This window comes from Mauremys mutica, chromosome 6 (genome assembly GCF_020497125.1).
Source record: "Mauremys mutica isolate MM-2020 ecotype Southern chromosome 6, ASM2049712v1, whole genome shotgun sequence".
In the NCBI taxonomy this organism is placed as follows: domain Eukaryota; kingdom Metazoa; phylum Chordata; order Testudines; family Geoemydidae; genus Mauremys; species Mauremys mutica.
The window spans coordinates 101,024,349-101,042,061 of record NC_059077.1 but is presented as its reverse complement, the minus strand read 5'-3'; the positions used below and the strand labels follow the sequence as shown (position 1 = coordinate 101,042,061).

Genomic DNA, 17,713 nt, shown 5'->3' with positions numbered 1-17,713 from the left:
TATGACAGGATTGCTAAATGCCCTAGGTGAGATGCTTGACTTCTGGCAGCTCTGAGAGCCTGCTTTTAATGTGTACTCAATCTACGTGTGTGCAGCCTGTGTAGGAGTCTAACTGTGCAGGGACTTTGAATGCAACCTATGGGTTTGGGGACAAATTTGAAGGAATTGAAACTTTATGGAACTACTGACAATTCTCTCTCATCCTTGTGGAAACTTAGAATTCCAGCTAGTGGGAAAGAGGTTTACTACAGCACTGATTCTGCATTAGCAGTTCTAGAGGAGCTCCACTGCTGCTCCTTGGTGTGTCATAAGGCTTCTTTCCTTTCCATTCTTTGCAGATCTCCTTAGTACACATTCTGGATTGGACTGTCTGAGTGCAGGATTTGGGTTTTGATTACTTTCCTAAGTCCTGAACTGCAGCACCACTCCTACTTAAGGTCATGTCCATTTTTTAATGTCAGGTTGCAGAGAATAATCTGCAATTTCTGTCGGTTTAATTTTAACATTTCCATTATTATTTTTCATTTGTATTGCAGTAGCACCCAAACAAGGGTGCAGATGAAAAGCTGAACAACTAAAGAGGATTGCTATTGCTGAAAAAGGGCAGTGACCACTCTTCACTATGGGTCTGACAGAATTTCACTCTGTCTTTCAAGATCCACAAATAGTATTTCTTTAGTAGGTTATTTTCTGTTCAGAGGAAAAGCCTGGCTAGCACAAAAGACAAACCCCTTCACTTCAAAATTAGTTTTCCACTATTTTTTCTCCTAACCAAGGAAATTTAGTACACAGAATTATATTAGTGCCATGTGAAATGAGCCATATCCCCAAATCTGAATATCCCTGAACTTTGAGATAGCTTTGATTAAATTTGTATAGCTTGGAAAAGTCTAATTTTTAAATCTAAAAACTCATGAAATTCAGAAGTCCTTTTGAACTCAAGTAAAAAGCTGTTACCAGACTGGTAAACACAGAAAAGTGTATATCAGGGGGTGAAGAAAAGATTAAAATACTGGAAGGTAACACACAACATCTTAATAAAAACACTACATTCATTAGAGAGACTCTCAGTCTTGAAAATAGATATCTTCAGAATAAGGTGTGAGTTCTCAGAGTTCCTGAAACCACAGAAAGAGCAACACCTATAAAATATACAGTAGGTTCTGAAGGCTTCCTACCTATGAAACATACAGTAAATTCTACACAGGTAATGGTGATCCACTGCATAACTACAAGGATATGAACACAGACCCTTGAAAAGGTTCTGATAAAATAAAAACCCAGAGAAATATGCATATTTACTCTGTGTGTGTGCGTGCGTGCGCACACACGCACAAAGGAGAGAAAGAGAAAATATTTATTTAGTAGAATTATTTGCAATGAGTTACCCCTGTATGTTCATTTTTGAACAACTCTTAGAGAAAAAAGATAAACAGAAGAAAAATTATTTGAGTGAAATCCTGAGCTCACTGAAGTCAATGAAAGTTTTGCCATTGACTTCAGGGTAGCCAACGTTTCACCCATTTTGTGGTTCTTACATTTATTTTCATTTCATAACATTTATGCATATCTCATTGGTGACTGGGGAAATTTGACAGCAGAAGTACAGTAACCAGCCAATAATTATACCATAAAGGAGACTTAAGTTTATTTGTCTACTGTAATCTTACTGGTTCAAGTAGCAGTATAAATGTCTTGGATTTTTCTTCTACTTTGAAGAAGTTATATTTCATGGATATAATAAAATATAGCCCTTAATTAAAATAGTAATAACTGAGCCTATGTCTACACTTACATCATCGTGTGTAGAGTACGGGCCTACATGTGTAGCTATACAGTGCGGTGAAAGGAAGGCTGTATCCACACTTGCCACGGCAGTATGTATAACTACACATGCAGTAAAAGACTCTGGCAGCTCTCCTCTGCTGGAGCCTTTCACTGGGGCAAGAAAAGGCTCTGCCAGAGAGGAGCTGCTGGAGCCTTTCCCCACTGCTGGAGCCTTTCACTGTGAGGATCCATGGATCTTGATCCCAGTTTCATGGGAATCCAAGCACCTTTCATGTTCCAGCTGCCATCCAGAAGCTTCTTATTAATTACTGGGTTGAGTGGTGAATGGAACCCTAGCCCCACCAGAGGCACTGCCCTGGGAGTCCTGACTTGCAGAGCGCCTGGCCCCATCGATTGGTCTGGATGTACTATTTAAGCTAGAAGGAGGCACAGGGATTTGTCGGTGCAACTGGATGAATTACTGGCTGGCTGCTGCTTTGGACCTTGAGTTCTCACTTGACTCCTGAACTTTGCTGCATAATGTGTTCCTGCCTTGTTCCTGATCCCTTCCCCAGGTCTTTGACTCCTGACTCTAGCTCTGACACTTTGCTTGACTCACAGTTCTGATTCTTGGCTCGGGTTCCTCATTTTGGCTCCTGCTCTGACCACTAGTTCTGACAGCCTGAGCCCCATCATGACATTCACTGGAGCAGAGAAATGCTTCAGAAGTGGGAAGGCAGAGGGCACTACACTGCTAAAAATTACGGTGTAGATGTGGGAGGCACTGCTTGGACATGCAGAGAGCTGCATAGGTTCTTTGCCCTGGGGGTTCAGTCATATAGGGCAGTTACTCACCTAAGCCATGTCCTACCATCTACACTGCTATTTATAAGTGTCCTAGCTGAGTGTGCAGTTTCTGTACTCTGCACACGGCTGGTAAGTATAGACGTACCTTGAGTTTAGAGAGTCCACTCCCTTTTTGCAAGCTGGCAAGGAATTGTTTTATATCTAATGGATGTATCATTTACATGTAGTTCAAAATTTAACAGCAAACAACTTTTATTCAATCTAATGCCTATGGGCATGGGCGTGTGTGCATGTTTATTAGAATGAAAAAGAGGATGTTATTTTGTATTGAACTTCTTTGATCATTTTATATATGCAAACATGATTGAAAAGCTCCATAAAATCTAATGTCCTAAAGTATATTACTTAAATACAAAACAGCAAAGACCCTTTATTCCTTGGCTTTACTCTTATCTTCTGGGTTATTTTCACTTGTCAGTAGTAGAGAAGCTCTGACAAATTGTAAAGTGAAGAATCCTACCTCCATAGAAATCCTCCTTTCTGTGGTTGGCAAACCAAGTACCTGCCCTGTCACTTTCACCTTGCTTTTTCATTTTTTTGTTTATGATCTCCCAGTCGTTGTAGGCTTGCCTTCTAGTGTCCCTGGGGATCAGAAATGAGGGAGAGGAAGTGTTCATCTATCTGCAACCACATAGTCTCAAATAGCTTAGAGTGCAACAGAGATTGTTAAATGAACTGTGTTAGTAAGCTTGTTGACCATTTTTGTTCCCTCACCCTGAAGGAGCTCCCTACCCTTCTGCTCTGTATCTGGCTGAGGAGTGACCTTATTTATCGTATTAACAAAATTAGTGCTTGATATTTTTGGTTTTATGTTTACTTGCAGGAACTAAGTTCATAGTGCTTATGGGCAAAAAGTTGCATAGCAAGGAATTATCTGACTATGTCCACTCTCCTGTTCTTTAATCCTTTTGCATTTTTAGTGTATTCATTTGTGAGCAAAGCCCTTTTGCTCAGACTTCACTATTTGTCTGATGATATGTTTGAATGTGGAAACTGTCCAGCAAACTTAACCAAATGATTTCTTGTAGCAGTTTTGGGTTTTTTGGATTTTTTTTTTTTGGCCAGATCATTTGATGTGTATATTTGGATGAAGGAATAATAAGTGTTAATAGCTATTCTAGCATCTTCCTTTCCTTATGGAAATGAGTAGTCCCCTTAAAGTAAATGATGATACTTTTGTACATCAGAGGCCTGATCTAAAGGTGATTGAAGTCCATGCAAGCCTTTCTAGTGATTTCAATGGATTTTGAATCAGGGCCAGGATGAGAAGAATTTGTTCCTATTCTATTATGCCAAGGAGTCTTTATAAAATGAGTTAATAAATTTAAAATTTTGAAATAATTAATCCAGTGGCACCATGAAGATGTGTACATGACTTACTGAGTAACAGTTTGATCCAGTGTCATTAACCTTCTCTTCCTCTTCTCTTGTATTTCTTCTCTTCCATCTCTTTTGTTAAATTGGACCCTCATTACTTGTATCACCTGAATTTACCTCCACAGGTCAGGGCTGTGTCTTTACTTATTTTTGCGAGGCAGCGGCTACACTTTTGGGCACTCTAAAATAATTACAAAAGTAGTTCTGAGAGCAACATTGCCACTGTTGTTTATCTTCTAGTTTTGTAATTTATTGATATTAAGAGGCTTGGGATCTTAATTTTTAGCACTAATGAATTTTGGAGTTAAAGCTTTTTGTCAAGAAATCCTGTTTTTTTCATGTAGGAGTTAAAATGACTGCAATAGTTATTTTTCATCAACTTGCTTTAATGTTTGTATGGAGACAGACATTGTAAATCATGATAAATTAATTTTTTAATCTTTTCTCCTGATTTTAAAAATGTATGATATTGTGAAAATACATTTACTTAGATCTTAGGGAGTTGTTTTTGATGGATCACTACACCTTTGATTCCCAAGGAAGGAAGCTTTTACAGCTTGCACAGATTCATGTGACATAGATGATCTTGTTTCTGAAGTCAGCTTTGTCTATATTTTCTTATTACAATTCTATGGTTTTTAATGTTACTAATTAAACATACTTGTGCTATTATTTTCTAGGAATTTCAACAACCTTCTTTAAATGAGCTAGAGTGTCTTATAGCATCACAGAAATTTGAAATACAATGTTTGCAGGAAAAATTGAAAACAGCAAATCTTAACCTAGCAGAGCATAGCTTTTGCAGCACAGACATCCTTGAAAGCAAAAACGTAAAGTCTGGAAGAAAGCATGAGGTAGGATAGTTTTATTGTCTTGTGTTGTTATGTCAAAATGAGGCTGGCAAAGCCAAACATTTTTGCTCAGGGGTCCAGATAACTGTTTTTAATAACTGTCCATGCTGCTTATAATTGTGGAAGGTTGTTTGAAGGGTGTTTGTATTTTCTGCCAAAGACTTGCTAAAATAACTTCTGGGAGTAGAAAGTTTTACCTTACTAACACAGAATAAGGGGTTCTTAATTTAATTAAATTATTTAATGGTCAAATTCTTTGCAGGTTTCTTAAAATGAATATTAAGTATTTCATTCTGTTTGTTAGGATACCCTTTTTTCCTTTCTATGGAAATATAAGTAATAAGAATTTTTATTTTATAAGAGTTTGTAAATAATGGAAAATTATGCCTCTGAATTTTTGAATATGAAGTGGTGTTATTTTATACAAAGTACTAAAAACTAGAACTCCTTCAGTTTATAGTCCGGATATCTTTTATTTTGTAAAGTACTAAATTTGTTGTTTTATTTATAATTATGTTCCTCCTTCTATTTAAAGTCATTATTACCTATTAATAAAATAGATATTAAAATAATTCTAATGGTTGAGAACTCATTTATGGTATTTGTGTAAACTGGTGTGGATCAGCCAGGTCAGCAACTTACTTTTCTAAGATTTTGTTCTCGAGGTTTTATAGAGCACATGGGGTGAAAGACATTTATGTCACATGGAAACTCACAGAAACCCCCCTGCCTAGCTTACAAAGTGGGGGTGGCATTCTGCTTTCTCAAAGATGTTCCCTTATGAAGATTACCAAGTAGCTAGTATTCTATATTATAGGACCTTGAGTGGCCAGCTCTGCCTCGTTATTCTATAGTGGACATTATGCTTGCAAAATACTTATTTTCAGATCACTTGTTCACAGGAAGCAAAAATTTTAAATGGGTTTGTCCAGCAAGAAAATATGATTGTCCCAATTTTTGGGATCTCATCTCTTTCAGGTACATTAAAATCAAGTGATTGAAGAAAATAATTTCTCTGTATTCTTCTTGTTCTTCTCTTTTGGACTGCTACGCAGAGCTTCTAATTTTTGTTTTTAGTGTGAGACTTTATTAAAGCAAGGACAGGACTAATCATACAAATGACAATACCATTGCCACCTGAGACAAATCTTAAAGAACTCAATATCAGTATTTTAAGTATACATACCCAAATAATATTATAGAGACTGTCTATCTGGTATAGAACACATTACTTCATTCCTCCACTCGTGCCTGCTATTCCTGATGAGTGCTTAATTTAGTTCTGTTTACAAATATGTTTTATTCCCAGATTCCTTTCAAACCACTAGAACAGGGGTGGGCAAACTTTTCGGGCCAAGGGCCACATCTGGGTGGGGAAATTGTATGCAGGGCTGGGGCAAAGGGGTTGGGGTGCGGGAGGGAGTGCAGGGTGTAGGAGGGGGTGCGGTGTGTAGGAAGGGGCTCAGGACAAGGGATTGGGGCAGAGGAGGGGGTGCGGTGTGTAGTAAGGGGCTCAGGACAAGGGATTGGGGCAGAGGAGGGGTGAGGACTGCGGGAGGGGGCTCAGGGCGCAGGGGTTTGGGTGAAGGAGGGGTGCAGAGTGGCAGGGGGCTCAGGGCAGGGGGTTGGGGTGCACAGGTTTGAAGGTGCAGCAAGGAGCTCAGGGCAGGGGGTTGGGGTACAGGAGGGGTGCAGAGTGGCAGGGGGCTCAGGGCAGGGGGTTGGGGTGCACAGGTTTGAAGGTGCAGCACGGAGCTCAGGGCAGGGGGTTGGGGTACAGGAGGGGTGCGGGGTGCAGCAGGGGGCTCAGGGCAGGGGGTTGGGGTGCACAGGTTTGAAGGTGCAGCAAGGAGCTCAGGGCAGGGGGTTGGGGTACAGGAGGGGTGCGGGGTGCAGCAGGGGGCTCAGGGCAGGGGGTTGGGGTGCACAGGTTTGAAGGTGCAGCAAGGAGCTCGGGCAGGGGGTTGGGGTACAGGAGGGGTGCGGGGTGCAGCAGGGGGCTCAGGGCAGGGGGTTGGGGTGCACAGGTTTGAAGGTGCAGCAAGGAGCTCAACGACGTGCATGCTTTTCAGAATGGAAGATGTTTTTACAGTAACTTTAGTGTTCTGAATGAACCACTGAACAGCTGTTAATATTTACTTTGAGGAAAAGAACACCTTTAATGGTGTCTACGTTCTTTTTGATGGTGACCTTTCTCTTCACTCCCAACACTGTTCATCACATTGAACCATCATTCCACTGGGGTGTCTGTTCCTAGTCAACATAGAGCAAATAAACACAAAGCAAACTCTATTCAGTATAGGAATATCTCAGACAAACTTTTTGTAATTATAAAAAGCCAAACATTTTGATTGATGAAATGAAGTAAAACTTGGACATGTTCAGGTGTTCCAAAAGAAGATTGTGCAGACAGCATGAAAAACGGGGCCTGTCTTGGTAAAATTGGGACATGTGATCATTTTACTATCCACCTGAGCTATGTCTTAGAGTGTGCTTTGGGGTGTATGTATGTATGAGCTTGTTTTGATTCGTCAACTGTAGAAATTAACATACTACATCTTGCTGTGCTACAGGACAGTGAGAACAGTATTTCAGCCAAAAGCTATGTTTTCTGAAAGACAAGGGACCTAATGGTTAAAAGCCTTGTTAAATTTGCATATTCACTGTCATTTGGCTTGTCATCCCAATGTTATGGTCTTGGACATGCAGACCATGATTGTCTTTTGTTGCCGTAAGTAGTAAGAAATCCTCATTCCTCTTCTTGAAAAGTAAGTGAGAATTCAGTCACAATAGTTATAAAATTCACCATGAAATACAATATGCCCACAAATTTACCTTTCTTGCTCTCCTTACAAACACCCCTAACTTGGCCTACATGAGCCCCTGACTCAGTTTTTGCAATATTCCAAATAGGTGACATCAAATTATATCTTTAGTGCTCTGACCTTAGTGGCAACCCATTCTGATGGATGTATCAGAATTAGCTCACAGTTGCCCAAGGCATCAGCCAGAAGGCCAAATTACCTTCATCTAATGAGATTTAGGTCTAATTCACCAAAGCACCTTGATCCAGCAAAATATATGCTTAATTTTAAGACCTTTAATAGTTCCATTCATTATTAAACAACCTGGTAAAGTTTTGGTTTTCCCATGTTACGATTTATGGGAGCAAACTCATCGTACGAGATTCTTGTGGAAAAAGTGGCACTTTATGTTGCCTGTATTTCCTGTGATTTGCAGAGAAGTCTCATGTATAGAGAATCAGTTCTAAAAGTTGCACACCCAGTTAGAAGACTATCCATATAAAAAAAAACTTTCCTTATTTTCTACAAGTTAAACAATCTTTCATCTTTCTGTCATCAAGCCCATAGATATTTATCTTTCCATTAACAGTGGAAAGTGAAATTATGTCTGTTTCTCACATTACTTAGCATATTTTTCTGTGGATGTTCTTTAAGACTACTTCTGTGAAAGCTTTCAGCATTGCCTTCTTCTCATTCAGGCTGATCTTTCTTCCCCCTCTCTCCTCCCAAAAAAAAAAGACTCATTTTTTTTTGTTCCAAAGAGGCTTTTTAAAAAAAAAAAATCTAAAGCAACCAAATCTATGTATATAGTCTTGATGTAAATGTGTTTAAAATACTGTGTAATTTGAGGATTAATTTGCAAATTAAAGTGTCTAAACCTGGCAGCAGAAGCAACTAAGTTTGCAGTTGTGAGGCAAGGTATTAGAGAAGCCATCTCCCTCTTGAAATCAATTTGAGTATTGCAGCAGCCCCAGGCAATCACATTACAGCACCTTTTACTACACAGCCTACTCTAACTTGGCTAAAAAATTTAACTTCAGTTTTCTGGCAAAGACTGCCTTTGAATTACCTGACTGCAGCTGAAAAGCCCAGACCCAGTCTGTTCTCTTCACAGATTTCTGATCAGATTACTTAACAGACAACAACATATTCAGCCACAGTAGTGCGGTTCTTACTAGTCCCATCACTTCTCATTAGGCATTATTTGTGTCTCTGTCATCAATGGGGATAGTTCTCTACCTTTTCTATACTGTGAGTGACCCTGTGTTGCAACAAAAAAGTTTCATGACTTTCCTGTTATCAAGGGAGTATGATCTCTTCTCTGGTCCTCTCTCACCTTCTTTCCACCCTTCCTCCTGACTGGCAGTTCAGTACTGCTGTGCCTATCAGCCAGGCCACCACCAGCCTCCCTTGTTTTCCTTGTCTGTGGGCAGGAAACACAATATTCTTTTTTGAGTGCTGGTCCCTATGGTATTCACTGTGGGAGCATGTGTGCTCCATGCACCCTGGACTGGAAATTCTTCAATAGAAGTCTCCGTTGGTCAGAACCTGCATTTCCTCATGCTTCCAACTGAGGGCATAAGCGGTGGCACAGACCGACCATGTCTCATTTCTTTTTTACCACTTGTAGTCAAACACAGAACCCTTCTGTGTCTCTACACTGCAAGTGTTCCTGCTTTATCTTTAATCCTGTACATTGTTTTAGGTTTTAGGAATTAGTTTTTGTACTAGTTTAGTTTAATTAGTTTGGGGATGAGGGGGCTCCCACCACTTCCGCTCCCCCACTTTTTGGGGGCACCTATTATGCCCAAGGTTCCAGGCTTCAAAATCTGCCTCACTAGCCTCTTGGTGTTCCTGATGAATGATCCCTACAAAAGCTGCCTGTATCCCCACATCCCTTGAGATGTGACATCTGTCATGCTTTTTCACTGAGTACTAATGCACTGTGTTCAAGAGTTCAGATTTTGGAGACAACTTATGGCGTTCTCAGTGAGGCCTATTGAGACCCTGGGCCTTCCTGATCCCCTTCTACCCAACCTTAACCTCTTGGTATCATCTCTCTGGCTTCAGGATCAGCCAGTTCAGAGTCCTCCTACAAGCCCAAAGACTGAAATGGAGACACAGTGAAGGCAAAGTAAACATTCTTGCAAGAAGAGGGACAATTACCCCACAAATCCTCTAAAAAGAGGTCTCTCTCCCTATTTTATCTGGCACCACCTGAGACTCCGTGTCCCCAAATGGGTGCACCCAGAACTCACAGAAAAAGGCAGATATTGGTAATAACATAGTTACCAGTGCTGCAAAAACTGCACCCTGAAAGGGCAGGACCAGTTCCAGCAACCTACAGAGACAGAAGAGACCATTCTCCCTATGCACTGGCGGTACCAATCTGGTACCAAGATGATGCTGGCAGATCCAGCCATACCTAAGACAGCAGCCAGCTCTCCTCCAGCAAGATTTTGATAAATTTTTCTTGAGGATCTGGCAATTTATATGGATCCTCTCAGATCCAATCCTGCTGAAAGATTTCATGACACTGTCTACTCGACATTAACTGGTCCCAAGCTCCAGCTGTGAGGTGGAAGGCCTGACACCACGGTGCATTATTCTCCAGTTCCTGTCCCATGTCAGTTGGAGTCAGGTCTTGTGGCTCCACCACTAGAGTCTGATGACTCTTACTCATAAGAAGAAAATGACTTGGAACCAGCGGTCCCTATGGCAACCCAGCAACCTGACAGGGCTTCCAAAATCACCTGGATGCCTTTGGACTAAATATGCCATAGCATTATTTTTCCTCCAAGTGTCACTCAATGGTGCGGCCAGTGTCACACTCCATGGCTACCTCAGAAGTCATGAGACAGGCCTCATGGTTGCAGGCATCGTGGTTCCCCAAGGAGGTTCAGGCAACAGTAGAGGATCTTCTTTTTGAGGGTAACAATCATTTTAGTGAAAAAATTGATGTCATTTCACACCCCAACTACTCTTGTACTACCTTCTGCTCCTTAAAGATACACAGAAAATATTTCAGGCCGCCTCCTTCTAGATACCACGCACCGCCTCTCTCCTTCCACCAAAAGACCTACCAGTCCCCCAGAAAACAATAGAGGGTCCAGCATGACAGGCACACAGCACTATTCTACTCCTCTCTTCAGTCCCAGCCACTTGCCAAAACAGCATTTTGACAGGATGCCTGAGAGCCATCAACCAGCCTTCTTATCACCTGTTATCCCCATTCCCTTTGGTGGGTTGGTTTCTCCCAATATGGCACCTTATCACTCTGGACAAATGGGTCTTGGACATTGTATTGACTGACCACACTTGAGAGTTCCTGTCTCCCCCGCCCCCTACACACAAAACCCTCTCCTTGTCCCTTTTCAGGGATCCCTCACGAGAGAATTCTCAAACGGGCGGTGACATTTCTACCCCGTATTTGGTCCACACATATCCAGATCAGATCAAATAACATGATCACTGTCTCCTGTATAAACAAACAGAGAGGAGTGACATCCACCCCCTCCCCACCCTGTGCAGAGACATAGTTCAGCTATGGAACTGGTGCATGCAACATCGAATAACCCTCTTAGCAGCGCACATTCTGGGATAATATATTCCCTGACAGACAGCCTCAGCAGACATTTGCCAAGGGATCACAAGTGGGAGTTTCACCTGTCAAAAGGACACTACATCATCCATCAGTGGGGTACCCTATCCAGGGATGTTTTTGAAACCCAATAGAACAGGAAGTGATTGGTATATTGCTTCTACTTACACTGAACAAGACCCTTTTCGAAGGCTCCACGATTATTTGTCACTATCGCTGAAAGTAAAGAGAGAAGCTGTCTTTTCGAAAAAATGCTCTGAGTGGATTTCTATCTGCAGCCTCCTTTTTTATAATCTGCTCCTCCTCAGACTGTCAGGGCCCAAACAACTCAAGCCCATGTGGCCTCAGTGGCTTCCCTGCAAGGAGCTCCCATCTCAGAGATATGTAGATCTCCAACTAGGGGTTGCATTCATACCTTTACCAGACATTATGCTTTTATTCAATCTTTGGTTGGAGATGCTTGTTTAGGTTCAGCAATCCTCCAGTCTGTGGTGCAACACATTTCCTTGCACCCTCCTCCTCAATGAGCACCTCTTGGGCATTACCCACAGTGAATACCGAGAGGAACTTGCACTTGAAGAAGAGTGGAAGCTTATAGCAACTGGAGTTCTTGGAGATGTATGGTCCATATGGGTATTCACGGCCCGCTCTCCTTCCCTTCTGCTCGGGTCCTCTTTGGATTCACAGTAGAGTAGGAACTGGATGGACGGTAAGAGTAGGAACTTGGTTGGGAACATGAGGAGACGCAGGTATGTGGACCAACGGACACTGCTATTGAAGAATTTGCAGTACTGGGCACACAAAGCTCATACCCCCCCACAGTGAATACCCATAAGAACCATACATCTATAACGTAAGTAAACTTCCCCTTTGACTTCTAGATCCAAGCTTCTGGGCAATCAGATTTTTTCTCAGTCTTCTGTACACATATGAAGTTTGAGAAAGACATTAACTCACTGCTTTTGAAAAATAAGGTGTCCTGTAACACTTATATTGTAACATTTTAAATTCTTATTAAGGCCACTAAATATAGGTATGCAGTAACTAGATACTACGGTAGACATGGACTTGCATTTGGTATGTGTGAATTTTGATTAGTATGTATTTTGATTAGTGTGAAAAACACAAAGGCCAAGATTTTCAAAAGTGAGTGTTCTCAGTTTTTGAGTGCCCAACTTCAGACACTTTAAAGGGGCTTGATTTTGCAAAATCTTAAATGTTCCACCCTTTAATGCATCTGACTGATCACTTTATTGAGTGAGGCAGACAAAATAATCAGTCACTTCTGAAAATATTGGCCAAAATTTTATATAAAAAAAGTATTGACCAATGATCTTGCTTTTTCATAGACATCTATTCTCCTCCTAGGTAACATGGCACCATACTAAATATATACCACATTGTAAAAAGTATTTTAAACATGAATGCCGTGAGCTTCCTTATAGCTCCAATTTGTTTTCCAGCTTGCATAAGAACTGCTGAAAACACATGGAGAGTATGGTATCTTGTCCCTGAGTTCTGACAATTTCAGATTAGGAATTTCAATATGTTGAGTCTAAATGCTTTATATAGATTAATACAATAACAGTGGAATTCTTTCTGCCATAAGAAGCAAATAAAGTTACATTTTTTCACATGTTCTGCGCTCCTGTTTTTGATTTCTTTTATTTAGGCATCTTTCAAATGCAAGGAATTTTAAAATACTTAAAATTAACCATAAGTATGTAGAATCTTATATTTTTATTTTCTTTAAAATTGTATGGATATTTATAGGAAAAATCACGAACTACAATATGGGGGGTGGTGTTAAACTTACCACTGCAAGACAATTGCCAAAGGAAAATGAAAAGAGTCTCTTAATTTGTATAACAGGATTTGGGAAGATAAACTTATGGGTAGTATATTGCCAATATCTGTGAAAACCAGAAAAGTGGTTTTTGATCTATTTTGACAGTATCACAAATGCTTTTGTTTATATATTGTTTAGTAAGATAAAATTACTGATATGACAGATAAAACACTGACATTTACATACATAAGAATTAATAAAGAATACTCTGATCTGGTGTATAGTAACTGAGTGTTATCCAAACTCTCTTTGTTATATATCATTTAGTTATAAAAAATAAAAATTGTAATGACTCACCCCCCCGCTATTTGTCCAAAGTTATGTGATTATATGTGGTTTAAATAATTTTAATAATTAATACTCCTCTACCTCCATATAACGCTGTCCTTGGGAGCCAAAAAATCTTACCACATTATATCTAATTTGATTTGATCAGCGGGAGCACGCAGCCCTGCCCCCCGGAGCGCTGCTCTACCACGTTGTATCCGAATTCGTGTTATGTTGGGTGGCGTTATAACTGGGTAGAGGTGTAATTTAATCATAATACTAAAAGTACATGTCAAATTTTAATGAAGAGACCTAAAAAAACTGCCCTCTAACACTAATGGTATTCTGTATTCTGACTATCTCATAGTGATGAAGTTTAAAAATGATTACCTCATGGATATTAAGCTGCTGCTCAATGTTTCACTGTCCTTAAAGTTATTCAGAAAATCAGTATGCCTAATCTGAAGAGGACTTTATTTGTTTTATATAAGGACATATGACATAGTCAGAACAAGAATGCTGCCCAGTTTAAGTGTTACTTTCACATATTCTTTCTCCAGATTGCTATATGAAGCTGTACATAATATAAACACATATTCTTGTCTCTAGTTAGCCACATTATAGTTAATGACCATATGGTCATTATGGTATAAGATCTACTGTCTGTTGTATTTATATTCCTCAAGCATATTGTTCCTTCAACTTCACAGTGTGTTAAACTATTTCAAAGGGAGAAAAATCCTTTCCCTCTTGTTTCTGGTTGTCCTATCAAGTGTAACCTTGGACCCTTATAGAGCAATTAGACCAGCCTCTATCCCCTCCTTTGTAATGAGGTTTCTTGCATTTTTGAGTCTATAACCCTTTAGTCTTCCCTAATGGGACATCATTATTCTGAAAGAAACAATGTAAATGTAAATGAATATTCTCATTAACAAGTCACAGAGAAACCTTTAGTGGTAGCGCTGTGGTAATTCTGCTTGTTATTTCTCTGGTATTCCATGCAGGATTTTTTTTATAATTCATTATTAGTATTCAAAATTACTTGTTCTTTAATTTTGCATGTCTTTCATAATCCAGTGTTCCAACTAGTTCAACCATGTCCTTGTTTTATTCTCCAGGAACCACCTGTGAAACGTTCAAGGTCTCTGTCCCCAAAGAGCTCTTTTAGAGAGTCAGAGGAGCTAAGGCAGCTTAAAATAGCTGAAAAGAAGATTGAAAACTTAGAGAAGACACTGCAACTAAAGGTGAACACTAAAAAACAACAACTCTTCAGCTACAAGCTTTCATAGATATAGATATATCAAATTAAACATACATTTAAAAAGTATAGAATGCACACATTATTATATAGACTGTAACTGTGTTAGCATAAACTGGTGTTCCTCATTAATCCTCATGCTTAAAATTTTAACTTCTTAAGTGAATCTTGTGTTGATATTTCTGAGGCCCCAAAAACCCTAAAATTGAAGATATTATATTAGTAATGCACATTGATTTGACAAATTGTCATAGCTCAGGATTAGAAGGTTACAGCATGAAAAATGTGTTCGTATGCTTTTAGAAATAAGTAGAAGCAGACCATAAAAAAGGGAACAATTAAAATAGATAAGGACATTGATGAGATGCTAAATAAATAATTTCTTTGCATAGCTCTTCACCATGGAGGAATTTGTGAGGGACACCTACTTTTATCTGGCATTAACAATAAGGTTCTATATTGCTGCAAAATCCTACCTCAGCGGCTCATCGTGGTGCAGTGGTGGCCCTGGCCGTCTGACAGCTATGGTAGCGGGGCATATGCCCTGGTAGGTCTAACCATGCTACAAAGGAGTTGGACTATTCAATCTAGGGAGGGGGATTGCTTTCTCAGAAAAAGCGCATCTCCTTCTCCTTAGAGGTTGAAGGCTAGCTAAGCTCGAGGAGGTACCCATGCCTGCCTGCCTAGCCAGTGGGATGATTGAAGTTAATGGCTAAAACAACACGAGTAAATGGGTCTTAGTTCCGTGTGCATCATCGAATCGTTCTATGGTGGTGGAGTGGAACATGAGCGACGAGAGGCTGCTAAAAATGTCAGGTGCTAGGCCAACATGGAAAAGGACCACCTTCTCTGTGTGTACTTACAATTGTAGGTCGCTGGTGAGGGAGGAAACGTTAAACCATCTGATGGAGGAGAAGAAAAGGATAAGATGCAATATCCTTGGTGTCCGCGAAACCCGACGAAAGAAGGAGTTGGAAATCAAGTAGAAAAATGGAGGCTCAGAAAGGGAGATGGTGCTAGAAATGTTGGAGGATTCGGATTTATCATTAGTAAGGATTGGTCTTTAAAAGTTGTATCATGCCAGCTAATATCATCACGTATTGGTGTGTTGCATCTGAAGATGCAGTCAAAAGCTACCCTCAAGGTCATCCAGGCCTACGCTCCCACAAGTGCAAGTGAGGACGAAGAAGTGGAAGAATTCTATGGAGAGCTCGAAAGAGCCCTTGTGCAAAAGTCCATTTATGCTGTCATGATGGGAGATTTTAACGCCAAGGTCGGAAAGCTGGTGAAAAGTTCATAGGGAGATACGGGAGTGGCGAAAGGAATGAAAGAGGAGAAAGGCTGGTAGCGATGGCAGAAATGAAAATTGTATGTGGTACACACCTGGTACAAAAGGAAGACTGCAAGAAGGTGGACGTGGATAGTGCCAAACACGAAGAGCAAGAATGAAATCGACTATATTTTAGTCAATAAAAGGCGCATCATTCAAGATGTCTCTGTGGTGCAGCCTTTCAACACCGGCAGCGACCATCACCTGCTTAGAGTGAAGTTGATTTTTGATGAAGCGGTGGAAAAGAAGGCATTACAGATGGCAAACAGGAAACAGGGAATTACAGATCTGTAGGCCTTTACATCTGTACCTGGTATATTGATTGAAATGATAATTAGGAATATAAGACATATAAAAGATCATGATATAGTTGGTGTGGCATTGCGCCCCATAGTCTTCATAGTAGTATTGTTATGATTATGGCATAACTATGATGCATTTTATGCAAGATGGGTCATGTAAGATATCATTAAAAAGGTTATGATTCACAACATGATTATCCTATTTGTATGCATGTATCATTTTGGTATCTGAAATTAGGAATATTGTCTATGCATCTATTACAAATGTGTTTACACGTGGGGAATGCCCACTAGGCAGAATGCAATCAGTGTAGATGGCTGGCTAGGAAGGGCCATTAAGGGGAACAATAGGTCTTAGAAGATACTAATCTCCAACTGGGGAGCCTTCCTGAGGATGCTACAAACAGCCTCCAAGTCATGGCTGCTGTGTCCCTATAGGGGCATGTGACCAAATCACCTGGTAGTGAACTCCATCTTGGAATACCAGTGTTTTCCCACTGACCAGGTGTAGGAACCAAGGGGGGAGACAAAGGGTTCCTGCCATATACAAAAGCTATTTAAGGCAGGGGAGTGACATGATCATGGTTCTTCACTGACTCTCCACCCAAAGGAGACTGCTGGAAACACCTGAGGAACAAAGACTGGACTGGGGGAGAAGGGCCGAACCCAGGCTAGAGGGATTTCTAGCCCATGAAAGGAATACATGGGGTTTTCAAGCTGCAAGCAAGTGCAGTTTGCCATCAAGAATCTCTGCAAACTGCGTAAATCAATAATTAGGGTGAGAATTTGTTACTCATATCCAATCTCTTTAGTATATTAAGCTTTGTGACAGAGCTCCGACCTTGTCCCTGTGGGTCCCACGTTTGCTGGTGGATTTTTGCTAGCCTCAGAGGCTCTCTGTGATCCTCAACATAGCCCTTCTCTCTCTAGAGGCAAGGGTCACAGCTTACTGAGCCATTTTCATCATAAGGGTCCCTGGGCCTCCCCTCTACTCTGGTCTCCAGCCCAGGGACCCTAAAATTAGCAGCTATGGTAGCTGCCTTTTTGAAATAGGACATGTACAATTCCCTGGGCCACTTCCCCACAGCAGCCCCCCACTCAATATCTCCTTCACTGTTACCTCAGGGCCTCCTTCCTTACACCTGATATGGATTTGTACTGCTTCATTCCTCCAACAGCACAGCTCCCTCCTATAGCTCCTGATGCCCACACCTCACTGACTAACTGGGAGGCTTTTTAACTGGTTCCAGCCAGCCCTTGATTGGCTTCAGGTGTCCCAATCAATGTAGCTGTCTCCACTGCCTTCTAGAAGGATCTTAATTGGCCCCAGGTGTTTTGATTAACCCGGAGCAACTGCCATTTGGTTACCATGGTACCAGGGATTTGTTTAGCCTGGGGCTAACATACCTGTTCCTCACTACATTACTGTAGCCATCTGGC

General features: G+C 40.7%; 1 protein-coding gene and 1 long non-coding RNA gene across 6 annotated transcripts in view; one reads left to right on the top strand and one right to left on the bottom strand.

Moving 5' to 3' along the window:
- Positions 1-17,593, bottom strand: part of LOC123373091 — a 25,761-nt gene extending 8,168 nt beyond the window's left edge. Inside the window, exons 1-3 of the long non-coding RNA XR_006580559.1 lie at positions 17,394-17,593; positions 7,002-7,115; positions 3,095-3,216 (exon numbers count right to left, since the gene is read on the bottom strand). This is a non-coding gene — a long non-coding RNA (uncharacterized LOC123373091). The remainder of the gene's footprint in view (positions 1-3,094; positions 3,217-7,001; positions 7,116-17,393) is intronic.
- Positions 1-17,713, top strand: part of CNTLN (centlein) — a 268,961-nt gene that overhangs the window by 116,379 nt on the left and 134,869 nt on the right. For all 5 annotated transcript variants that reach the window (XM_045021860.1, XM_045021859.1, XM_045021864.1 and 2 more), the window contains exons 10-11: positions 4,692-4,865; positions 14,502-14,627. In XM_045021860.1, the coding sequence (XP_044877795.1) occupies positions 4,692-4,865; positions 14,502-14,627 (300 nt within the window). The remainder of the gene's footprint in view (positions 1-4,691; positions 4,866-14,501; positions 14,628-17,713) is intronic.